General features: G+C 43.2%; 1 protein-coding gene across 1 annotated transcript; it reads right to left on the bottom strand.

The window, feature by feature from the left end:
• Nucleotides 1-3,162: 3,162 nt before the first annotated feature.
• Nucleotides 3,163-24,514, bottom strand: LOC131904205 (vomeronasal type-2 receptor 26-like). Its single transcript, XM_059255223.1, is given in 9 exon segments — nucleotides 3,163-3,190; nucleotides 3,726-4,116; nucleotides 4,119-4,661; nucleotides 7,099-7,222; nucleotides 9,826-9,989; nucleotides 9,992-10,034; nucleotides 11,963-12,760; nucleotides 21,539-21,830; nucleotides 24,306-24,514. Coding segments are annotated over 9 exon segments (2,592 nt in total).
• Between the last annotated feature and the right edge of the window lie 619 nt (nucleotides 24,515-25,133).

Genomic DNA, 25,133 nt, shown 5'->3' with positions numbered 1-25,133 from the left:
GTTTAGCTATTTGTCTCTGTGCTTTATCCAACCTTGGTCTCAACAATTCTCGCTCATATAAACCCTTCTCATTCTCGCTAATTGGACTCCCAGAGATCCACCCGGGGCCTAGTCATGGATCTCTGCATCCAGATCTCTCAGTAGTTGGATGAGGTTTCTAGCACGACAATTAGGGTGTTTGGCCATCCCATCACCAGAGTAGGTCAGTTCGGGCTGTCTCTCGACCATTGCCAGCAGTCTGTTGTGGGGGTATATTTGTGGATTTCTGTGGGCCTCTCTAGCACTTTGCTTCTTCCTATTCTCATGTGGTCTTCATTTACCATGGTCTCCTATTCCTTGTTCCCCCTCTCTGTTGTTGATCCAGCTAGGATCTCCCGCTCACCCAAGCTCTCTTTCCCTCGACCCTCGCCCTTCACTACCCCCACTCATGTCCAGGCTGTTCATGTAGATCTCATTCCATTTCTCTGTCATTGGGCAATCCCCATGTCTTTCTTGGGGTCCTGTTTTCCAGGTAGGCTCCCTGGTGATGTGAGTAGCAGTCCAGTCATCCTTGTTCCACATCTAGTATCCTGCTATGAGTGAGTACATACCATGTTTGTCTTTCTGAGTCTGGGTTACCTCACTCAGGATGATTTTTTCTAGATCCATCCATTTGTCTGCAAACCTCATGATGTCATTGTTTTTCTCTGCTGAGTAGTATTCCATTGTCTATATGTACCACATTTTGTTTATCCATTCTTCAGTTGAAGGGCATCTAGGTTGTTTCCATGTTCTGGCTATTACAAACAACGCTGATATGAACATAGCTGAACAAGTGCTCTTGTGGTGTGGTTGAGCATTCCTTGGGTATATGCCCAAGAGTGGTATAGCTGGATCTTGGGGGAGATGGATTCCCAATTTTCTAAGAAAGCGCCATATTGATTTCCAAAGTGGTTGTACAAGCTTGCATTCCCACCAGCAGTGGAGGAGAGTTCCCCTAGCTCCACATCCTCTCCAGCATAAGGTGTCTTCAGTGTTTTTGATCTTAGCCATTCTGACAGGTGTAAGGTGGTATCTCAGAGTTGTTTTGATTTGCATTTCCCTGATGATTAGGGATGTTGAGCAATTCCTTAAATGTCTTTCAGCCATTTGAGTTTCCTCTGTTGAGAATTCTCTGTTTAGTTCTATAGCCCATTTCTTAAATGGACTGTTGGGCATTTTGATGTCTAATTTCTTGAGTTCCTTATATATTCTGGATATCAGTCCTCTGTCAGATGTGGGGTTGATGAAGATCTTTTCCCATTCTGTAGGCTGTCGCTTTGCCTTGTTGACCGTATCCTTTGCTCTACAACAGCTTCTCAGTTTCAAGAGGTCCCATTGATTGATTGTTTCTCTCAGTGTCTGAGCTACTGTTGTTAGATTTAGAAAGTGGTCTCCTGTGCCAATGCATTCAAGGCTACATCCCACTTTCTCTTCTGTCAGGTTCAGTGTAACTGGATTTATATTGAGGTCTTTGATCCACTTGGACTTCAGTTTTGTGCATGCTGATATATGTGGATCTATTTGCAGTCTTCGACATGTTGACATCCAGTTATGCCAGCACCATTTGTTAAAGATGATTTATTTTTCTAATGTACAGTTTTGGCTTCTTTGTTGAAAATCAGGTGTTCATAGGTATGTGGATTAATGTCAGGATATTCAATTACATTCCATTGGTCCACATGTTGATTTTTATGCCAATACCAAGCTTTTTTATTACTATGGCTCTATAGTAGACCTTGAGGTCAGGGATGGTGATGCCTCCAGAGGTGGCTTTATTATACAGGATTGTTTTGGCTATACTGGGTTTTTTGTTTTTCCATATGAAGTTGAGTATTGTTCTTTCCAGGTCTGTGAAGAATTGGGTTGGGATTTTGATGGGGGTTGCACTGAATCTGTGGGTTGCTTTTTGTAAGATTGTCATTTTTGTTATGTTAATCTTACCTTTCCATGAGAATTGGAGATCTTTCCATTTTCTGATATCCTCTTCAATTTCAATCTTCAAAAATGAGATGATAATCTGGGCTTTTTTTTTTCTTTCAGTTTGTTTATATGGTGTATTATACTAACAGATTTTCGTATATTGAGCCCTCCATGCATCTCTGGGGTGAAGACTACTTGATCTTTTCTTAGAAATCAGGAAATAATGGAAATTCACACTCTGTAATTGATGGATAATTTTTTATAAAAACAAACTTTATTGAGACACAATTCACACAGTATAAAATTCATCCATTTACAATTTACTTTATGCAACTATCCAGGTGTGGGAATATATCTAAAATCCCAACACTCAGGACACTGAAGCAGGAGAATTGCTACAAGTTTGAAGTCAGCCTGGTTGATGTGGGAAAAGCTGGTCCCAAATAAATAAATAAAAGGAGATGACAATTTAGTGATGTTTAGCATATTGGTGGAGTCTTACAACCATTACCAAGTCATTTTTTAATTAAGCATGGGGTGTAGTATGAGCACATCAGTGCAGGTGCACACAGAGACCAGGGTGTTGGATCCACTGGAGCTGGCATTACAGGTGGCTGTGAGCTGCCTGACGTATGTTCTGGCAACCAAACTGAGGCCTCTGGAGGAGGAGTGAGAGCTCTGAACCACTGAGCCAATTCTACAGCCCCACCAAATAAATTTCAGACCTTCATCATCCCAGAAAGAAATACTGCACCCTTTAATCTATACTCCTCACTTCCAATGTCCCCTCCACAAACCTCAAAAAAACACTATTTTAAAATATGTCTTTCTGGTTTGCTTCTTCATAGATTGAAATATTAAAATATATTATTTTCTTTATCTAGCTTCCTTAACTCAGTATAAAATTCTCAGTATTGAACCACATATTAAGCAGTATTCTATTTCTTCTATATAATTATTTTTCTTATTGCCAAATAACATCCTAGGAATGAGTAAGTCATACCAAACATTCATAAACTGATAAATATTTTGAGTGTTTCAACTTTTAGTGCCTAAATAATGTTTCTCTGAAGATTCATTTACAGTCTTTGCCGATATGTTTTTATTTTTCTTGGGTTATATATATATATATATATATATATATATATATATATATATATATATATTAGTGAGATTGCTAAATCACATGGTAAGTCTGTGCAGTAACTGCAAGTGAAAGGCTCAATCCCCACTACTGATGATCTCAAAACTAAAAGGAGAGATCAATGATCAGCCTGTCAACTCCTCACACCCTCAGCAACACTTGAGATCATCATCATTTCATTACCCTTTTCACAATTTACGTTTATATTTTGTTTGTATGCAAATAGGAGGTGCTATGCCAATAGGAGGTGCTTCCATTAGCAAGCAGAGATAACACAACAAGTTAGTAATGTCACCTCTCTTCTTCCAACATCTGGATCCTCTGTATCAAACCCAGGTTGCCAAGTTTAATGGTAAGTGCTTCTTACCATTGAGCCATCTTGTCAGCTCCCCTTTCTAACTATCTCAATTGTGATAAATTTTAGCAATACATAGAGAATAATAAATAACCATCTATGTGGTCCTACTATCAAGTGATATTCATGAGTGTTTTGTTAAAAGTATCTCATTTTAATCATGATGTGTCTTTTAAATACCTTTTGATCTCCACAAAAACAATGAGACAAAATCACATGGCTGGTCCTGATGACTTTCCCGAGAAACAGGTAATAAAGGTTTATGGCATGGATCTGGGGACACACCTTCTCTGGAGCATCTCACTCTGCCTCTCCTGCTGTGCCTGGTGGCCTTGCCTTAGCCAGGCAGCAGTGTTCCTCTCTGGTTTCAGCAAGATGATGTAGCACTTGGGGAGGAAGATGCCACCCAGAAGGCCAGCAGTGGAGGCCAGGATGGAAAAGATCTCTACAGCCACAGTGGACTTGCCCCGGGCACTGTGGTACAGGGGCAGGAAGGCTGTCCAGACACTGCAGAAGAGCAGCATGCTGAAGGTCAGGAACTTAGTCTCATTGAAGACATCTGGCAGGCCCCTGGCCAGAAAAGCCACAGAGAAGGTACCTGCTGCCAGAAAACCCAAGTAGCCCAGCACACAGAAGAAGATGGTGCCAGAACCCTCCTGGCACTGGATGACAATGGCTGGGGCTCTGAGACCATATCCCTGTCTGGAAATGGTGGAGAGGTGGCCAGCCAGACCCCACAAAGAACAACCTGCATGAAGGAAGCAATAAGGACCACTGAGGTGGAAGCCCCAGGGCTCAGGCATACCCGGATCCTGTCCCCTGGCCTGGTGACCCTGAAGGCCAGGACCACTGTGTGAGTCTTGGCCAGAACAGAGGACACAGCCACTGTGAACACCACAGCAAAGGTGGTCTGACGGAGGAGGCATGTCGAGACACTGGGTCGCCCAAGGAACAGCAAGGCACACAGGGCACAGAGGCAAAGAGAGAGCAGGAGTAAGTAGCTGAGACTTCTGTTGTTCGCCCTGACCACAGGGCTGTCTCTGTGCTTCAGGAACACTCCCAGAACCAGGACAGCCAGACCAGCCAGGAAGAGTGCCACCAAAGCCAGCATGAAGCCCAGAGGTTCCTCAAAGGCCAGGAAGATCTCTGTCCTGGGCAGGCAGCGGTCTCTCGTGTGGCTCGAGTACTGCTCCTTGGGGCACAGAAGACAGCTCTTCATGTCTATGGGAGACACACAGACACCATTTCTACAACACCAAATGAACTACACCAGCTCTGAAGGAAGGCGTCCCAAGCACTAACTGCTCTTACAGCCTTTCCATCAAGTCATGTATTTTGAATTATTCCTGGTGTCCAGGGCTGGAATGTCTGGTATTAGAGGCAGAGACACAAAGGAAAACCCTGCACAGTCTGTATCTTTTTGTGAGGAGTTTTGTTTCTGTCTTCAAACAGTGTCTCATGTAACTCAGGCTGGCCTTGAACTTGTTGAGTAGCAGAGGATGACCTTCAACTCCTAAGCCTCCTTCCACATCCTCTCAAGTGCTATGATTACAGGCCTGCACCACTATCCCTAATTTGTGTGAGTTTGTGTATGTGCAGGTTTGGGTGTGCACAAATGTATGTAAGTGGATGCACACACTTGTCAAGACCAGACATTATCATCAGATGTTATTGCTCAACCACTTCCCCTTCCTTATTTTTCTAATCTAACTTATTTGTTTATTGTTTGCGTGCATGTTTGCATGGGCTCAGACATGCCAAGGTGTGCAAGTGGAGGTCAGTACAACTGTCAGGAATTTGGAGCTCATCTTCCTCCATGTGGGTCCCAGGAACTGAACTTACGCTGTCAGGGTTGACAGTGAATACTTTAACTGATGAACCATTTCACCAGACTCTGCAGCTCATTGTTTGTAATTCCTTATTTTATTTTACTTGTTGACTCTTTTGTCTATACCTATGTATGGAAATCATGTGCATGCCTGGTGCCTGCAGAACTCAGAAGATGGCATCAGTTCTCCTGAATCTGGAGGTACACTTGGTTGTGAACCACCATGTGGGTGTTCCTAACTGTTGAGGCACCTCCTCAGCCCCCTTTTCACCTTAGGTTTTAAGACAGGATCTCTCACTGAACCTGGACATCACTGAGTTTACTATACTGGCAGACCAAAATCACCAAAGTTCCTCCTGTCTCTGTCTCCTGAGTGCTGAGATTATAGGAATGTGCCAGTACAACCTGTCTCCTCTGTGAGTTTTTAATGGTTCATTTCTTTCTAAGAGTATCAGTAACTGATCATATTAACAAATGTTTTAGCCTTAGCTGTGCCCACAAATTTCATTTGTTCAAGTCCTGTCCCTAAGCACCTCAAAATGGGATATATTTTGTCATGAGTAAACTGGAGACGATGTAATAAAGTTTAAATGAGGTCACCAGGCTAGACCCTTATTCCAACAGGGCTACTATCCTAATAAGAAAGGGGAGTTGAGGCTGGGGCTGGCAGCGCATGACTTTAATCTCAGCACTTGAGGAGCAGAGGCCGGTAGATTTCTATCAGTTTGTGGGCAGACTGGTCAACATGAGGAGTTAAAAATCAGCCAGAGCTGCATGATGAGACAGTGTTTATAAACCAAACAAGCCAAAAAAAAAAAAAAAAGCAAGACACACACACACAAATAAGACAAAATGAAAACACACACTTAGGAGATGACTCTGCCAGGGCAGGAGTGAGACCACATACCGAACCAACCCTAAAGTCAACTTGCTTTATATTTCCAGCTTTCAGAATGGTAAAGGAATATGTTCTGAAGCTCAAACAGTGTGGGATGTGGTGGTCTGCTGCCATTCAACTTCTAGAATGAATCCCACTAATACAGAGGAGGAAAGAAATCACAAAAGAACATCTACCATGCAATTCCACGTACAAAAGGTTTCAAGAGCCAGTGAAATTCATCAGTGTCAGCAAAAGCCAGGGTTCTGATTACAGAACCATTAGAATCTTGTCTAAGTAGCATATGCTATCTTTCTTGATCAGGGGCAAAGTATGTACAGTGTTTTCTAGAGGAGAATTCATTATGCACTCCAATTATGATCCATACACTTGTCTGTCTCAATAAAGCATTTACTTGAGACCAACTGTAAGTCTAAAATTCTGGCTGGTGTTCCACAGGAAAGCAAAGACTGTGTAATACCCACATATCCCTCAGTGGATGGGTGTGGAGGTTTGACTTAGAATAGCCTACACACCATCTCATATATTTGAATGTTTGGTTCCTAGTTGGTGGACTGTTGGGATGGATTGGTAGGTGTAGCATTGTTGGATGAGGGGTGTCTATGGGGGGGTGGCTTTTGAAAGTTCAAACTACCACACCAGGCCCACCCTCCACCTCTGAGCCTGCCTGGTACCTGTAGATCAGAAGGTAAGATCTAAGCTACTGCTGAAGCACCATGGCTGCCTGCCTCATGCCATGTTTCCTGCCATGATGGTCATGGACTTACCCTTTGATACTCTAAGGAAGCCCCCAGTTAAATGCTTTTCTTTTAGAAGCTGCCTTGGTCATGGTGTCTCTTCACAGCAGTAGAACAGTAACAAAGACAATGGGCAAATACAGGAGGCTCACAGTGCCCTCTTGACCCTCAGATTCCAGCTCCACGTGCCCTTACCTCTTTGGTCTGCAAACTGTCCCTCAGGGCAGGGACTGCAATCAAAACAGCAGTGGGGGGCTCCCAGCCTGGGCACTTGGCTGAACCCTGGAAGGCAGCTTTCACTGCAGACAGAGCTGGGCACCTAGTAACAGTGAGCATAGTGTCACCAGGGACTCTCCATGAATACAGATGCTTGACCTCAGCCTGAGAACCAAAACAGAACAGTTTCCTCACAGCCCACTAGATGAGATGCCTTTCAGAAAACCTGTCTATCCTAGCAGATGCCAGATTGGAGATGTACCTTTGAATGAAATATAGGAAGGGCTACATCTGGCTTGCATCACTAAGGGATTCAAAAACATAGCTAAATATTGTGATGTGTTTTCTTTCCCAGTCTCTGGGGCTCCTACATCAACTATAGAATGCATGGGGGCAGGAGAGAAGGCTCAGTGGTTCAGAGTACAGTCTGCTCTTCCAGAGGAGCAGGGTTCAGTTCCCAGCATCCATATATCAGTTCACACTGTAACTCCAGTTCCAGGGGTTCCAATGCCCTCTTATAGCCTCCCCAGGCACCAGCATGCATATACTACACAAATATACATGCTAGAAAACATGCAAAATAAAACTTGAAGTAGCATTGTATCGGCAGACATTATAGAAGTGCTGCCATGAAGTACTGTCAAGTCAGCCTGCTCAACTCAAATACTCAGAAAAGAGGATTTTTTCTTTTTCCATATTTTTAACTCTTTCTTTCTTTTAGATACTCTCCATATCCTAGACACGCTTTCCTTGATGCTCTTGGCTTTCTATTTCTTTAACTGAAGCTTCCAGCAGCCTTGTGGCTGCCTGCCTGCTGGCCTCCATGCCTAACTCAGAAGACATGATGATCTCTCTTACTTTTCTCCATCTACCTCTGTGAAGTTGTTGAGATTTACAGTTTGACTGCTCTGATGTGTTTCACTTAAAAATCTAATAATAAAGTATCAACTAGCTTCAATAAGAGAAAAATTACAGGTACTGACTCCCTCAACACACACACACACACACACACACACACACACACACACACACACACACACATATTTTCACACCACACTTAATCATCCTCTCCTTTACCTTGGACCTGCCAAGGATGACTCAGTTTTTCTTAGTGGAGTTCTACCTCCACGCAAGGATTATGAAATGGGAGTGTGGCATGCTGACATCGCTGCCACAACAGAAGACAGCAGAAAACCCTCCCATGATCAAGGCCATTGAAAGGTTCTTCAAAGAAGTCCTTGGAACACATAGCATGTGTCCTTTATGCTTGAGAAATCCAAAAATGGGAATCTCATTCTCATGTGGAAAACCTTAAGGCCACCATTGACTGGAGATGCCACCAGAACTAAGTTAGATAAAGCTGCATAGGAGGGGACTCTTTCTTCACTGGCACCGGACAGGGATCTGGGGCATTTCTATGTTCCACACTCCACACATAGACATATCTATCTCAACACTGCTTCTAATTGTGTTAATAAATGTCAGTGTTTGAATCTCAAATATTTCCCAAAGTCTCATGAGTTGGAGCACAAGTTACTAGATGGTAGGTTGTTGAAGAATGATTGGATCTTGATGCCTCTCACCTAATGAACGGATTATTTTTTCATTGGACTCATAACTTGATGATTTATTGTAGATGGTGGAAATGGAAGTAGGACCTAGATGGCAGAAGTGGGTCACAGAGAGTATGCACAGGTAAGATGTAACTTGTTTACCTATCTAATCTATCTAGTTCCCCACCTCCCTACTTCCTGGCACCCATGAATTGAGCAACCTCTTCCACCACACATGCCTGCTGCCATGTATGACATACTGCCTCAACCACACACACCCAAAGCAAAGGATACGTCTGAACTTGGAGCTCTCAAACCAGGAGGCAATAAAAACCTTTCCTCTCTTTGAACTGTTTATCAGGTATTGCTCATAGTGGGGAAAAGAAGCTAACACAGCAGATAAACTAAGTGTCTGTTGAGTCCACGTCCCAGATAGACTATGGGAAAGTGTTTGACTTAGTGGATCAGTATCGTCCACCTCTCAGATCAGGTCCCGAACACAGACAATGAAAATATCCCAAGTGAATACAAGCTGCAGATTCTCATTCTATTAGTGAGTCTAGTATGTTCTTTTCTTTCTCCATGTTTATGTGTGCGTATGGTACAAATATTTGTTTTCCACTTGTACATTCATGAGGGATCATGTTCATGTATGGACAAGTACATGTGGAGGCCCAAGGTTAAAGTTGGGAATCATCCTCAACTGCTTTTTCACTATGCTCCTTGAGGCAGAGGCTCAAAGTAAAACCCAGAGTTTACTGATATGGCTAGTCTTACTAGCCAGTTAGCTTTATGCATCTCTTTGTCTCCACCTTCCAAGACTGAAATTACAGGTGGGCCACACTGCCCACTCATCATGTACAAGTGTTCTGGAGATCCAAAGTCTGGTTCTTGTACTTGCATACAAAATACTTTAACCACTGAGCCATCTCCTGATCCCAGCTTTTATATTTTCATTTTTGCTGGTGAATCAAGACCATCAAGAGAAAGATCTCTTAGGAGGTAAACAGCATAGCCAGCTATACCTGACTGGCCCAATTTAGGGCTACATCTACTTCATGCACAAATGGAGATAAGGAATCCTGGACTTGGATTTTCCCCTGTCACTTTAACACACTCAGACAAGAGTCATCTCTGCATTCAAGCAACTCACATGAACATCCTCCATCAAATGGAACTTCATTTTGCTCTCCGGAGAGACTTGAGGGTCTATCATGCCTACATGGACCAAAGGGAATACACCCTCAGGGGTCTTCTGCCCTTGGAAAATGTCAAATTTTGTTACCAAATCTCCATTGGCATCAAACATAATATACTTCCATCAGGATTCTTGAAGTGCACCTTCCTAAGAGTATGAAGCAGCTGAAAACAGAAAGGAGACATTGTACCTTGGCAAGAACCAGTCAGGTGTTTTTATCCAAATTACCACATGCCAATGGTCTCTGAAGTGATTGAGTGCCACTTCATCCAAGGACTGGACCCATTAGGCATAACAGAGATCAAGAACCTGTGATATTTTCAGACTAACAAAAACATTCTAGTTTTAATAAATAATAATTCATAATAATTAATCCAGATAATTTTAAACCTGATACTCTGTGTGTGTGTGTGTATGTACATGTGCAACAGCCTTAAAATTAAACCCAAAAACATGACAGTGTGGTTCCTGCTCCAGGGTCTCATTTGGCTGTGCACTACTGTCCTCAGTCTTCCCATCACACTCAGTAGACTCCAAATCCTAGCAGGACTTCCACAGACTTCCCCAGCCTACCTAGACCACCCATTCACTCCAACCAGTCTCCTATTATTCATCAGTCCCACTCATGTTGCTCTTCTATTTGTCTTCATTATAGGGTCTTGACACATGCTGACCCTGCCATCTGCAATGCTATAGCACTTCTAGCCATGGTGAGACTTCTCATCCTCTAGTCTGGAACTCACATATTTCCACACAAAGAGAACTCTTCCAGCTTTTCATTTCCCTCCTTTACTCATTCCTCACTCCTTCATCTACTTTACATCTTCATAAAATACACACAGATATCTCAACACATATTTTAATTTTGTGACAGGATCTTGCATTGTAGTGCAGATTGGCCTTGACTTCAGGATTCTATGGCCCCAACCTGCCCAAATGACAGGCATGACCAAGAAAGTCTGGCCTCTTGTAATTTTTAATCTGTCACTCTCAGACAAAAAGTCAACTTCCATTACTGTCTATCTGGTTACAACCACAGGTACCTTCACCAGGCACACAGTAGAGACTCGGGTCATTTGAGTGAAAATGTACCTGTTCCTTGTCCACCACTGATAATCTCACCATGAAACAATTGGTTTACAGAGGGGTCCCTTACAGATCTGGGCATATGCTACCTTGAATGGATTTGAGAAGATTAGATAGATAGATAGATAGATAGATAGATAGATAGATAGATAGATAGATAGATAGATGATGGATGGATGGATGGACAGACAGACTTGTGCCAAGAATACCAAAATGCACTATATATGTATATGAATTGATCACTAATATTTTAAAACACAATAATAAGTAAGGACTTGGGAGATCGCTTCATGATTAAAGCACTGGTCATAAATGCTTGAGAATCAGACTTTAAATCCCCAGAACCCATGTAAATGTCAGGTGGATGTAGCAGCCAATCTCTACTTACATCCTCAGAAGGTGGAGGCAGGACATGCCCAGACCAAGCTGGCTAGCAAGACTACACACATCAACAAGTTCTGGGATTGAGTGAAAGACCCTGCCCCAAAACAAAATAGAAGAGGATTGAAAGATGAATCCTCATCATCCTCAGACCTTCCCACATGTTGTACACATGAGTGTGCTCCCCACCACATGTGTCTCCAAGCTCACATACATGTGCCCACACACATGTACCATATACCAAAAAATGAAAAACAAATAAATGGCATTGGATATCTGTTTGAAATTCTGATTTGCAGCATGCCTATACTAAAAGTCATCAACTGTTTATCAAAGCTTAAATTTGTGACGCTAAAAAAATCTATTTACTGTTATGTGAAATACTAATTTTACTAGGCATCCTGTATTTGCTAAGTTAGGCAAGCCACATGGACAGAACTCATCTGAGATCACACACATAGCATGGAATCCTTGTCCACTGTTCCTTCTAAGATGCCTCTCAGTGGCAAGTATGAGGCATCCTTGCTGAAGCATGCAGTCAGCTTCACTTCTATAGCTTAGTTGGAACCAATGTCCTCTTCCCCAAACATACCTGAATCACCCACTCCACACATGCCTCTCTCACCTGCCAGGGCTGGAAGTCCTGAGAGTCTGTAACTTTCCCATGCTGGTGCCCATGGGTTATCATGTCTTGCAGGGCATGAGCAATGCTGTAGACAGCTGTGTAAGCAGCATCAATTTTACTCACTTCTGCAAAAGGACACTGCTCGTTTTTCAGACTCTCATTCCCTGAGCACAACTGGACACCATCTGTCATTGTGCTGCTCTGGTGGGGCCATGTACAACCAAAGGTGAACTCCCAGAACTTCTTTATGAACATGTCTTCTGGGGTCTGGCTGGGCCACAGGTGAGCAAGGAACTCAGGGAAGCCAGTTGCCCTGCTGCTGTGATACAGAAGGCCAAATGTGCTATGCAATACCTGGGAAATGCCTGGAATGGTCAGGGCAAGAGCCATGTGCAGAGTGTCCTTGCTAACCCAGACCTGGCCTGAGACAGGGACATCCAGTAAGCCATACAGGATGAGCTGGAAATTTGCATTGCTTAGGAAAACCAGAACAACCCTGGCTGTAGATTTTTGCATCTTCTGGACAATCTCTTTAATTTTCCCCAGGGACTCATGGGAAGGAACATGGAGGATGACCTCAATGCACACATCAGCTGTGCTCAGCTCCTGAGTGGCCAGAGAGCTGGCCTGCTGCCCAAAGTCATCATCATGGGCCAAAATGATCACCCAGGACCACTGAAAGTGAATTATCAGCTGAGTCACTGCAAGGGAGGATGTGAGGTCACTAGTCAGGGTCTGCAGGAAAGATGGGAACTGGATCTTGTCACTGAGGCTGGGTAGTGAGGATGAATAACTGACCTGTCAAGGAAGATCCAGGATAGAAGAGTGGATGAGATATAGTCTTAAGCATGGGCTGATGATCTGGTTTAAATGTGGGAAGGAGAGGGATAGAGACATGGCTCAGCAGTTTAGAGCCCTTGTTGTTCTTGCAGAGGACCCATGTTCAATTCCCAGCACCCACATCAAACAGCTTACATCTGCCTGTAGCTCCAGCTCAAGGAAATCTGATACCCTCTTCAGGCTTCCTCCTACACAGACATATTCAAATACACATAAATGTATATTTAAATATAAAACATGAAGAATTTTCAAGAAAGGACTGATTCCTCTTGTTCCTGTCCCCACCTATCCCCAGTCCACCTGAAAAATCTATTCCATATCCTCTTCCAGGAAGATCCGTACATCCCCCGTTGAGCCTTCCTTGTTGCTTAGCTTCTCTGGGTCTGTGGATTGTAGCATGATTATCCTTTACTTAACAGCTAATGACCACTTGTGAGTACATACCATGTTTGTCTTTGTGGGTCTGGGTTTCCTCACTCAGAAAGATTTTTTTCCAGTTTCATCCATTTGCCTGCAAATTTCATGATGACATTGTTTTCAACAACTGAGTAATACTCCATCATGTAACGTATCACATTTTCTGCATCTATTCTTCAGTTGTTGGACATCTACATTGTTTCCAGTCTCTGGCTATTACAAATAATGCTGCTATTAATATAGTTGAATAAGTATCCTTGTGGTATGATGGGGCATCCTTTGGGTATATGCCCATGAGGGTTATAGCTGGGACTTGAGGAGATCAATTCACAATTTTGTAAGAAACTGCCATATTGATTTCCAAAATGGCTATACAAGTTTGCACTCCCACCAGCAGTGGTGGGGTATTCCCCTTTTTCCACATCCTCACCAGCATGAGCTGTCACTTTTGTTATTGAGCTTAGCCATTCTGACAGGTGTAAGATAGAATCTCAAAATAGTTTTGATTCGCATTTCTTGATGAGTAAGGTTGTTGAACATTTCTTTAAGTGTTTTTCAGCCACTTAAGGTTCCTCTGTTGAAAATATTCTGTTTCAATCTCTACCCCATTTTTAATTGGGTATTTATATATTTTGGATATTAGGCCTCTGTTGGATGTGGGGTTGGTGGAAATATTTTCCCATTCTGCAGTCTGCCAGTTTTTCTATTGATAGTGTCCTTAGCCTTACAGAAGCTTCTCAGTTTCATGGGGTCCCATTTACAGATAGTTGTTCTTAGTGCCTATGCTATTGGTGTTCTGTTCAGGAAGTTATCTCCTGTGCCAAGACTATGCATTCAAGACTATTCCCCTCTTTCTCTTCTACTAGGTTCAGTGTATTTTGTTTTCATGTTGAGGTCTTTAATCCACTTGTACTTGAGGGTTTTTTGTTTTGTTTTGTTTTGTTTGGGGGTTTTGTTTTTGTGTTGTTGTTGTTGTTGTTTTGATTTTTCAAGACAGGGTTTCTCTGTGTAGTTTTGGTGCCTATCCTGGATCTCGCTCCGTAGACCAGGCTGACCTCGAACTCATTGAGATTCACCTGACTCTGCCTCCCGAGTGCTGGAATTAAAGTTGTGCACCACTGATGCCCAGCTTGTACTTGAGTTTTGTGCAGGGTAATAGATATGGATCAATTTGCATTCTTCTACATGCTAACATCCAGTTACACCAGCACAGTTTGTTGAAGATGGGTTCTTTTTACCATTGTATATTTCTGGTTTCTTTATCAAAAATCAGGTGTCCATAGGTGTGTAGACTTACATCTATGTCTTCAATTAGATTCCATTAATTAACCTGTCTGGTTTTATGCCATGAGGTTATTATTACTATAGCTCTGTAGTACAGCTTGAAATCAGAGGTGTTGATACCTCCTGATGTTCTTTTATTTAACAGGATTGTTTTAGGTATCCTGAGTTTTTTGTTTTTCCTAGCAAAGTCTCCTAGTAATGGGGGATACAGAGCCCAAACTGGCCATCTTCTATAACCAAACAAGGCTCTTGGCAATGGGACTAGGACATCAACCTAGTCATAAAACCTTCAACGTACACTCTGCACTGCCTGCAAGATGTGCTGGGGCAATGGTAGCACAGAACTTATTGGAGTGGCCAACCCATGACTGGTCCTTCTAGTGACCCACACTGAGAGAGAGAGAGTCACATTGCCTGTATGGCCAGGAACCAGAGGCAGAACAGCCCAGAGACCCAGGACAGAATCAAACACAACTGGCAAAAAAATCAATGAAATGATTCCTAATGATATTCTGCTATAGTCATATATCAGTGCCTAGCCCAATTATCATCAGAAGCTTGTTATCTAGCAACTGATAGCAGCTTATGCAGAGACTCACAGCCACACACTAGTCAGAGCAAGGGGAACCCAGCAGAAGAGGAGGAAGAAAGATTGTAGGAACCAGAGGGGTCAAGAGCACCATGAGAACAACAGGCCATTGAATCAACTAAGCAGGGCTCATAGGAGCTCACAAAGACTGAAGCAACAAATGTAGACCCTGTATGTGTCTGAGATAGCTTCTCTGCATATACCTTACAGTTGTATAGTTTGATGTTCTTGTGGGATTCCCAACAATGGGAGTGGGAGTGTCTCTGACTTTTGCCTATACTTGGGAACCTTTTTCTACCTACATTACCTCATCCAGCCATGATATGAAGGTTTGTGCCCAGTCTTATTATATCATGTTAGGCCATGTTCACTGAATATCCCTGGGAGGATATCTGCTCTTTCTTTCTTTTTTTAAAGGGAAACAAAGGAGGAGTTGATCTCAGGGAGGTGGGAGGTGCGGGGAGACTGGGAGGAGTGAAGGGAGAGGGAGCTACAGTCAGGATATAACGTATGGGAGAAAAATAAAAGTTAAAAAGGGGGGATAGCAGGCCCAGAAAAACAAACATGATACTCACTCATAAGTGGACCTTAAGTGTAAAGTAAAAGATAACCATGCTACAATCCACAGACCCAGAGATGCTAGGTAACAAGGAGAGCCCAAGGCGAGATGCATGGATCTCTGTGAGAAGGGGAAATAGAGGAGATCTCCTAGATGGACTGGGGATGGGTCGGCTTGGGAACTTGAGGGGTTGGGTTGTGGGGTGGGTGGAGGGGGACAGTGCTGAGAGAGATGACATGGAAATGGGGGCCTTATGGAGTCAAGTAGAAGCCTGAGGCAAGGGAAACTTGCACGACTCTATAAGGTGGCCCCAGCTAAGACTCCTAGCAGCAGTGGATGCACAGCCTGAACTGACCATCCCCTGTGATTAGATTGGTGACTACCCCAATTGTCATCGAAGAGCCTTCATCCAGTGACTGACGGAGGCAGATTCAGAGACCCACAGCCAAACAGTGGGCTGGGGAGTCCTGCTGAGGAGAGGGAAGAGGGACTGTAGGAAAGAGGGGTCAGGAACATTGCGGGAAAACATTTCTGTGGGGAAAACCCACAGAAACCACTAGCCTGGCTCATGGGAACTCACAAAGTCTGAACCAATAACCAGGGAGCCTGCATGGGACCCAACTAGGCCCTCTGCATATATGTGACAATTGTGTAGTTTGGTCTATATGTGGGACTCCTGGCAATGGGAGCAGAGGGAGCAAGTGCTTTGGCTGGCTCTTGGGAACCTATTCCTCATGCTGGATTGCCTGGCCAAGCCTGAATACAGGGAGAGGTGCTTGGTCTTAAGGCATCTTGATATGTCATGCTTTGCTGAAGCACATGGGAGGCCTGCTCCTTTCTGACTGATTACAAAGGAGTAGTGGACTGAGGGGACAGAGGAGAGAAGAGAGGAGGGAGGAGGGGAAGAGGAAGGAGGGATGGCTGCAGTCAGAATGTAAAAATAATTAATTAATTAATTAATTAATTAGTTTTTAAAAACCTTCCAGTGCCAGGAATGAGCTACATCTTGTTGAGTATTTGGCCAAAGAGGTCCCACAGAATCTCCTAAACATCATAGACTATTCCTAAGACCATTGTTTATTCTCCACAACCTGATGGTAAGGCTCTATTGCTGAACATACTGCTTACTTATGTCATCAAACACTGGAGAAATCGAGCTGGAGCCCACCCAGAAGCTTTACCCCCTACTGACTAGCGTTTGTGGCTCTGCAAAGCACTCCACATTACTGGAGGTGAAAGTAATCAACACTACCACCCAGCTACAAACCCTGTGTCCAACAACAGCAACCTGCCTATAAGATATACTGGTGCAATAGTGGCAAGAATGTTAGGGAAGTAACCAACTACTTTTTTATTGGATTTGAGGCCCATTCCATGAGATAGAATCCAACCTGACATTAAAGTGGCCAATAACTTGAGACTAGACAAGTCATAGGACCTGGGAGAAAATCTACTATTATTATTCTGCTAAAGAAACATAGCAATACAATGACTCCCAATGACATATTGCTACATTCACAGATCAGTGCCTTGCTCAAACCTCATTAGAGAAGCATCTTCTTTCTTGGTAATTAACAGAGATCCACAACTGAACAATATGCAGAGAGTGAAAGTCTTTGGAGTAATCAGTCATAAATGGGATGTCTTCATCAAGTCCCTCCCCTCAAGGCTCAGGGATCCATGTGGAAGAAGAGGTGGACAGATTATAAAAGCAGAAGAAGTGATGAATGACTCCAAGGATGCAGCATCTTCCAGACAAAACAGAACTGATGCACATATGAACTCAGAGACTGTGACAGCAGGCACAGGATCTCAATAGGCTCAAACCAGACAAAGTCCCAGCTCTGAGAAAGGGAGGTGGAAATCAAAGTCCCACTGCTAACCAAGAAACTATTTGCAATTGATACCTACTGGGAAAGGGATTTAGCTTTCTAAAATGGCATCTCACTGGATATAACAACTACATTGCAGCATAGGACCCATGCCTAGAAGTAGTTACCAACGGAAAATAGACTTCAGGTTTGTTTGTTTGTTTGTTTGTTTGTGTTTGTTTTGTGGGGGAATTTTGGTTCTTTTTGATTTGCTGGGTTTTGTCATTAATTTTTGTTTGTGTTTTCATTGTTTTTGAGAGGGAGAGACAGAGAGGGAGAAGGGGAGAGGGATGGGGTAAGAGAGAGGGACAGAGTGAAAGACTAAGAGGGAGGGAGAGAAAGAGAGAGAGTATGCATCATGAAGTTGGGTGGGTAGGGAAGTGGGAAGGTCTGGGAGTAATTGGGAGAGGGGAAAGAATATGATTAAAACACATTTTATGGAAATTTTTTAAATAAAAAGAGAATGGCCTAGTTTTTAAAAATGGGGGGTGATAGGTGGAGAATGATGAAGGAGGCCACCAGGTAGCCCCCACACCTATGAAAAGGTTCATACACTGGCACACACACAGAGAAGCATACACTCATGGAAATATATACACAAACATTAAATATGCCAGAATTTCAAAGAAACAAATAATCCTGCCTTACAGAGGGGCATAGTGAAACATACCTGTAATGTAACATTTGGGAGGCTGAGGCATGAGAATGTATCTGCAATTTCAAGGCCAGTCTGTTCTACATAGTGAGTTCTAAGCCACCTAGGTCTTCAGGGTAAGAATCTGTGTCTCAAGAAACAAAATTACAAACTTTACAGAAATCTCAAGTTCAGAAGCACTTTAGTGAGGAAAGTGGTGATAGATAAGTCTTTGAATAAAATTCTGTGGATTACACCATCCAGTTTCAAAGGACAGAGGAAAGCCCATCTCAAAAAAAAAATTAACAAATGTGAGACATTCAAAGAGACTGGAATTTACTCAAATTTAGAGACTTCATAGCAAAAAGCAAATGGATTTAAATCAGAATCTTCATACAATACTTATGTTAATGTGAGGCATGAATATACATATACATTTGTGTATGTATGTATGTATATATACATGTGTGTATATATACATTTGTGTGTATGTATATATACATGTGTGTATGTGTCTATATTTACACACATATATATATTATATATATATTATATATATAAATATATATATATATATTGAGAAGGGGTTTCAACTAGCCAAGGCTAACCTCAATCTCACTATATAGCTAAGGATAACATGGCACACTGGATCCTCCTGTTCCACCTCCTGACTGCTATATTACAGGAACACTAGAGTTTAGAACCAGGGCCTTGTGTGTGCTAGACAAGTGCTCTAGCAACAGAGCCACATCCCAGTTCTTGAAGTGACTATTATGGTTTGAATCTAATATGTTACCAGAAGATTCACATGTGGGGACTTGGTTTCCAGCAGATGGGCTTCTAGGAAGTGACTGGATCCTGAGGGCTCTGTCCTGATCAATGGTTAGTCCTTTAATGGAGTCATAGTGGTGGCATTTTATAGACCCCATGGAAAGTAGGTGGGAGGAACCAGATCTCTGGAGCTGTGTCCAGGTGGATGTAGTGTGTCTCCCACACACTATGTCTCTCTGCTTCCTGACCATTGGGGTGTCTGTCCTACTACACACTTCTGCCATGAAGCTCTGGATTACCACAGGCCCAGAAACAATGGCATCAGATCACAAAGTGTGAAGCTTCAGAAACTAAGCCAGAATAAATTTTTCCTCTCTTAGGCTGTTTCTGCATCTCAGGTATGTCTGTCATAGCAAGGAAAAGCTAATTAACAGTTTAGTGATTGATTAAATAGTTCAACAGAATTGCCATTTGACCCAGCAATTTTATCTACATTCCTATGATAACCAAAATTATATGGACATTAAAAAAAAAACTATACTCAAATATTCATAGAAACAGCACACATGAGAGCCCCAAAGAGGAACCAGCTCTAGTAGTGATTGCTCATTGGTGTGAGAGAAATAACTGACAAGAAGCAACTTTAGTGAGGAAGCTTTAGGCTCACAGTTTGAAAAAGTACAATCCATGTGGCGGTGTACACACAGCAGCAGATGGTGCCATGGAGGTAGATATGGACCTGGGAATCCTCATTCTTTGTGGAACAGGAAGCAGGGAACATACAGAAAGTGAGACCATATTTAACCCTAAGGCCCATCTCCACTGGCCAAGCTCCTAAAGGTTGCATAACCTTCTAACACAAGCCCACGGCCAGGGGAGGGGGGGTTAAGTCTTCAAACACATGAGTGTACTTCATAATCGAAGGTATATGAACTGATAAATGGATAAAGCAAAACCCGGTCTTTGCATACAAAGATTATAAATGTTGATAAGGAGTGAAATGCATGCTGGCACATGCTACAACATGAATGAGCCTTGAAGGCATGCTCAGTGAAAGAGGCCAGTCTGGATATACACACATAGTGGGAGTCTAGTCATGTGAAATGACCAGAAAAGCCAAATCCACAGAGACAGAAAGTAGATTAGAGTTTGCTTCAGAGTAGGAATCATGGGATGTTGTAGCCAATGGGTTGAGAGGGGTGGCTCTTTTCTCAGGAAGATGAAAATACTCTCAAATCAACTGTGGTAATCATGCTTAGATAAAAATCACTGAATTGTTCACCTTAAATGGAGAAATTGTCCTCAAGTTTCCTCTTAAAACTATGAACTGAAGAGATGTTTGTCAGATACGGTCTCCATTGTGGGAATGACATTGATGGCTGGGCTACAGGGAACATCTAGGGGGTAGATGGGAGCAAGTGGCATGAGCCCAATTGCCTAAACTCAAATCCCAGTTCTAGTATCTACAGCTAGGCAAGCTTTACTGATAAGTTGTTTAGGGTGGAGTTTTTTGCTTTTGTCCCTTTGCTTGTTTTTGGTTTGGGGGGCTTTGTGTGGGTGTGAGAGAGCTGGAAAAATGTCTCCTCAGGTTAAGGTGTTTGCCACCAAGCCTGGAAACCTAAGCTTAATACCCGGAACCTACATGATAGAAGAAGAGAAGAAAAGTTGTTTTCAGATCTCCACATGGGCACTGTGGCACACACACACAAAAAAAAAAAATAATAATAATAATAATAATAATAATAATAATAATAACTAATAAGCTAGAGAAATGGCTCAGTGGTTAACAGTATTGCTGCACTTTCAGAAGACCTAGCACCCTCATGGCAGTCTGTAACTCAACTTCAAGGGAATCCAGTGCCCTCTTCTGACTTCCATGGGCACCAGGCACACATGTGCATACATTTATACATGAAAGCAAAATACTAATACACATTAAAAAAATAAGTAAATCTTTGTCTTAGTTAGGGCTTCTATTACTGTGAAGAGACACCATGACCATGGCAACTCCTATAAAGGAAAATATTTTACTGGGTGGCTTACACCTTCGGAGGTTTAGTCCATAATCATCACGCCAGGACATGGCAGAATGTAGGCATACATGTTGCTGGAATAGGAGCTGAGAATTCTGCATCTGGATCCACATGCAACAGAAAGTGCACTGTCCACACTAGCAGTAACTTGAACATAGAAGACATCAAAGCCCACCTCCACAGTGACACACTTCCTCCAACAAGGCCACACCTACTCCAACAAAGCTACATCTTAATAGTGGCATTCCGTTTGGAGCCATTTTCTTTCAAACCACTAAAATGTTTAAAATATATATATTTAATAAAAAATGCAGTTTCCTCCTCAATGCAGGAGGATGATAGTTCTCTCTAAACTCTATACATGTAGGAGAACCGTGTTGGACATGGAGAATATTTACAGAGAGACTGGCTCCACAGTAGAGCTGCTCACTACTGTGACCATCACCATCATTTTCACTATCATCAGTAAGGGATTGCACAGTAGAGCTGCTCACTACTGTGACCATCACCATCATTTTCACTATCATCAGTAAGGGATTGCACTACATTCAGGAAGGAAGAAGGCTTGAGCAACTCACCTGGGGAAACTTGTACAGTCCCAGAAGTCTGGCCATGGACACAGACAGGGATGACCTCGTGTCCCCAACCAAGGCAGCCTGAGGAGAGCCATGCTGGCATGTGTAGTTGGGGATGGGCTCCTGCTGCCTCGTGAGAAAGCTCATTGTCTCATGGAGGGCTCCATGCACTGTGTCCCCAGAGTTTCGAATAGAGAAGCTCAGGGTCACATTGGGCAACAAGTGAGCACTCCTATTAATCTCCTCAATGGCAAAGACGAAACTCTGGGCCACCCAGTAGCCCCAGTTGGAAACGCTGAGGGAAAGAGAAGCCCACATTCATCACTCATGATGGGGTAAATGGAACAGGAATAAACACGGTGACTCAAAGGATACATGTAAAACCTACATCTCCACAAATACTTTCACACAGATGTGCAGAGGAGCACAGGTCAGAATACATAAAGGGGAGTCAGAGGGAATGTGGAGACAGTAATCAGAAGAGACAGTTTCAGAAGACAGGAGGGATAAGTGAAGATGTATTAAATAAGCTGGGTCCTGGCACTTAGGAGGCACTCAGGAGGCAGAGGCAGGTGGATCTTGGTGAGTTGGAGACCAGCATGGATTACATAGCCAGACCCAGGAACCAGAACTACATAAAAGACCCTGTCTTGAGGAAACAGAGAAAAAAATCTATTGCATAGTACGGTTGGTTACAATTTCTCACAACTAACATCTATTTCAGAAGTGCTGAACCTAAGAGCCAAAGGTTGGGGAGAAGAGATGTGCAATGCTGGTTCAGAACATGATTCAGACATTGCAGACGTGATATGGCAGCTGAAGGTGTCTGCACTAGGCCTGCACAATGTTATGTGTTCATATGTGTACGTTGTGTGTCTGTAGACCCACACATGCTACAACACATGGAAGTCATGGAACAAATTAGTGAGTCAATTCTCTCCTTCCAACTTTATGTGGGTTCCAGGGAAGAATCAAATTCAGGTTATCCATCAGGCTTGCATGCTGAGTGCTTTACCCCATGAGCCATCTGACTGGTCCCTCTTCATCTTATTTTGTGAGACAGGTTATCTCACTGAACCTGGACCTCATCCATTCAGATAAGCTGGCCGGCCATCGACCTTTAGGGATCTGCCTGTCTCACTCTTCCTAACCAGGGTTACAGATGTTCAACATGCTCGGCTTTCACCTGGGTGCTGGGAATCAAACTCAGGTCTTCATGATCACACAGCAGACACTTCACCACCTCAGGCATTTTCCCAGACTCTAAGACCTTTACTTTCCAATTCTCCAGTCTCCAACTCCCATGTTAGATTTTAAACATTCACATCACCAAAAAATAAGTATATAAAGTGATGGGTTTGTTGGTGAACTTGATTAATCATTCTATAATGTATACATTTATTAAAATACAGCTTTGCATCCAATGCATACATACAATTATCACTCATTGGCTTAAAAAATAATATGGGATCCAGGTATAGTGGCACACACTTTCGATTCCAACACTCAGGTTGGGGAGGCAGGAAGATAGTGAGTTTACAATAGCCACGTCTACAGAGCAAGACCCTGTGTCAAAAAAAAAGAAAAAGCAAGCCAGTGGGGTGGCTCATACCTATAATCCCATGTTTGGGGCTAGCCTGAACTACACAAGGAGTTCCAGGCCAGTTGGAGCACAAAGAGATATTGTCTCAAAAAACTTGTCATTTAAAGTGATTTTTAAATGTGAAAACGCAGAAGTGAAAATCTCTTGCATTTGTAGCCGAATACAAAATGATTGTAGTTACTTTACAAAACACTCTTAACTATTTTTTGACTCAAGTCTCATTCTGTACTCCAATCTTGTTTGAAACTATCAATGTTACTGCCTCGGCTTCCTGAGTGCTAGGAGTACAGTCATATGCCCCATAATACTCAGCCAATTAAAAAGAAATAAAGTTAAATACAAACATTTAAAAAACAACCAAAAAGGCTGTGTTGGAACTACTGCGTGCAACAGTATGTTGAAAAGGCTTGGACAAAAATGGGAAAAGTGGGGGTGTTTATGGCTCAATTCATAAGTTTGATCTGCAGCACCTCATAAACTTAGTATGGTGGTACACTCCTATAATCCCAAGCACCCAGGAGGTGGAGGCAGGAGGATCAGAAATTCAGGGTCATCTGTGACTACCTAGTGAATTGGAGGCTACATGAGACTCTTAGAAAAAACTACAAGCTAAAAGAATACAGTACCTGGTGGTAGCGATATACACCTATAATCCCAGCACTCCAGAGGTAGAGGCAGGTGAATCTCCCAGGTTGAGGCCAGTCATGTCTACAGAAAGAGTTCCAGGACAGCCAGGGCTATGCAGAGAAATCCTGTCTCAAAAATCAAAATGAAATGAAGAGGAACACAGTAGAGAGGAATCATGGGGCTGATAAGTGATGAAAATGTATTATTTACACATGAATTCATTCAACAAATACACCTACCTAGACACTATTTTAAGAACCAAGGATATACAAAAGAATCAAGAATCCCCCCCTCCCCACCCTGGCCTGTGGAGTACAGCCAGTACATAAGCAGCCTGTATTTCAGTCTGGTACAAACAAGACAGACAGACAGACAGAAGTGATGTAAAAGGAGAGCACCAGAGCTGCTCCATGTATACACAGAGAAAGGGGGTGGCCATCTATCCCAGATTATGAGAATCAACCCTTATCCAAGACTTCACACAAGCTTATAAAGCTGCTTCGGGATTTCAGAGAATCCTATCCCACATCCAGCACTTACCCTGAAGCCACAAGTCCAGATGGTGGGGCAGTGAAGTCAGACAGGTTACCAATAGAAAAACGAAAGATGGAGAAGCTGCCCCCCACTATTACATCTCCAGGACGGTCAAAGCGGGGCCTCTGCCTTGGCAACAGCCAGGATCTTGGTACAGAAAAAGCAGACCCAGAGAGACAGCCAAAGAGAACAGGAAGGAGAGTACACAGCCACATGCCTGCTGGGGGCCAGACAGCCAGTGACAGGACAGCCCCACATGGGGCAATGGCTAGCAGTGAAGGGGGCTTTTATCTGGGAGACTGCCCTTGATCAAGGACCTCAGGCTAAGACCACACTGGGAGCTCTAGGCTTGCAGGCTGTGGGGAGAATATTGATCTTGAGGTGGTAGAGGTGGACAGCCACTAAATCCCAGAGCCATTAAAAGTTTTATCCCCTTCTCCTGAGGCTTTCTGGCCTCTCTGCATCCAAGGTCACAGCTCTGGGCATCATCTGCAGACTACAGGAAGGGCGACAACAGGTCTGACTGCCTCCTGGGGGACTTGCAAGCCCAGGAGCAGTTATTCCCATGGTGTTCAGGGCACTGTTTTGGAGAGAGACCCCAGGTGGGTACAAAAAGCAAATAGCCCATGACCCCCTTGAGCCTCACTGGCAGCATCTGTAGATAGATGTTCCCAAAGCTTTACCAGGCCCTGGGCTAGTCCTCTTGCCCTGAGCAACCAAGTAGAGGGTCTCAGACAGGATGGAGCCTCTTCAGCCCCAGAGGGCAGTCCTTTATGAGGTGGTATGTCTCTGTGGTCAGGGTGATGGGTCCATGCTGCAGAAGGAAGCTGAGTT

This window comes from Peromyscus eremicus, chromosome 1, assembly GCF_949786415.1.
Source record: "Peromyscus eremicus chromosome 1, PerEre_H2_v1, whole genome shotgun sequence".
In the NCBI taxonomy this organism is placed as follows: Eukaryota; Metazoa; Chordata; class Mammalia; order Rodentia; family Cricetidae; genus Peromyscus; species Peromyscus eremicus.
Note: the sequence above shows the minus strand (reverse complement) of the source record. Positions and strands in the feature narration are given on the sequence as shown.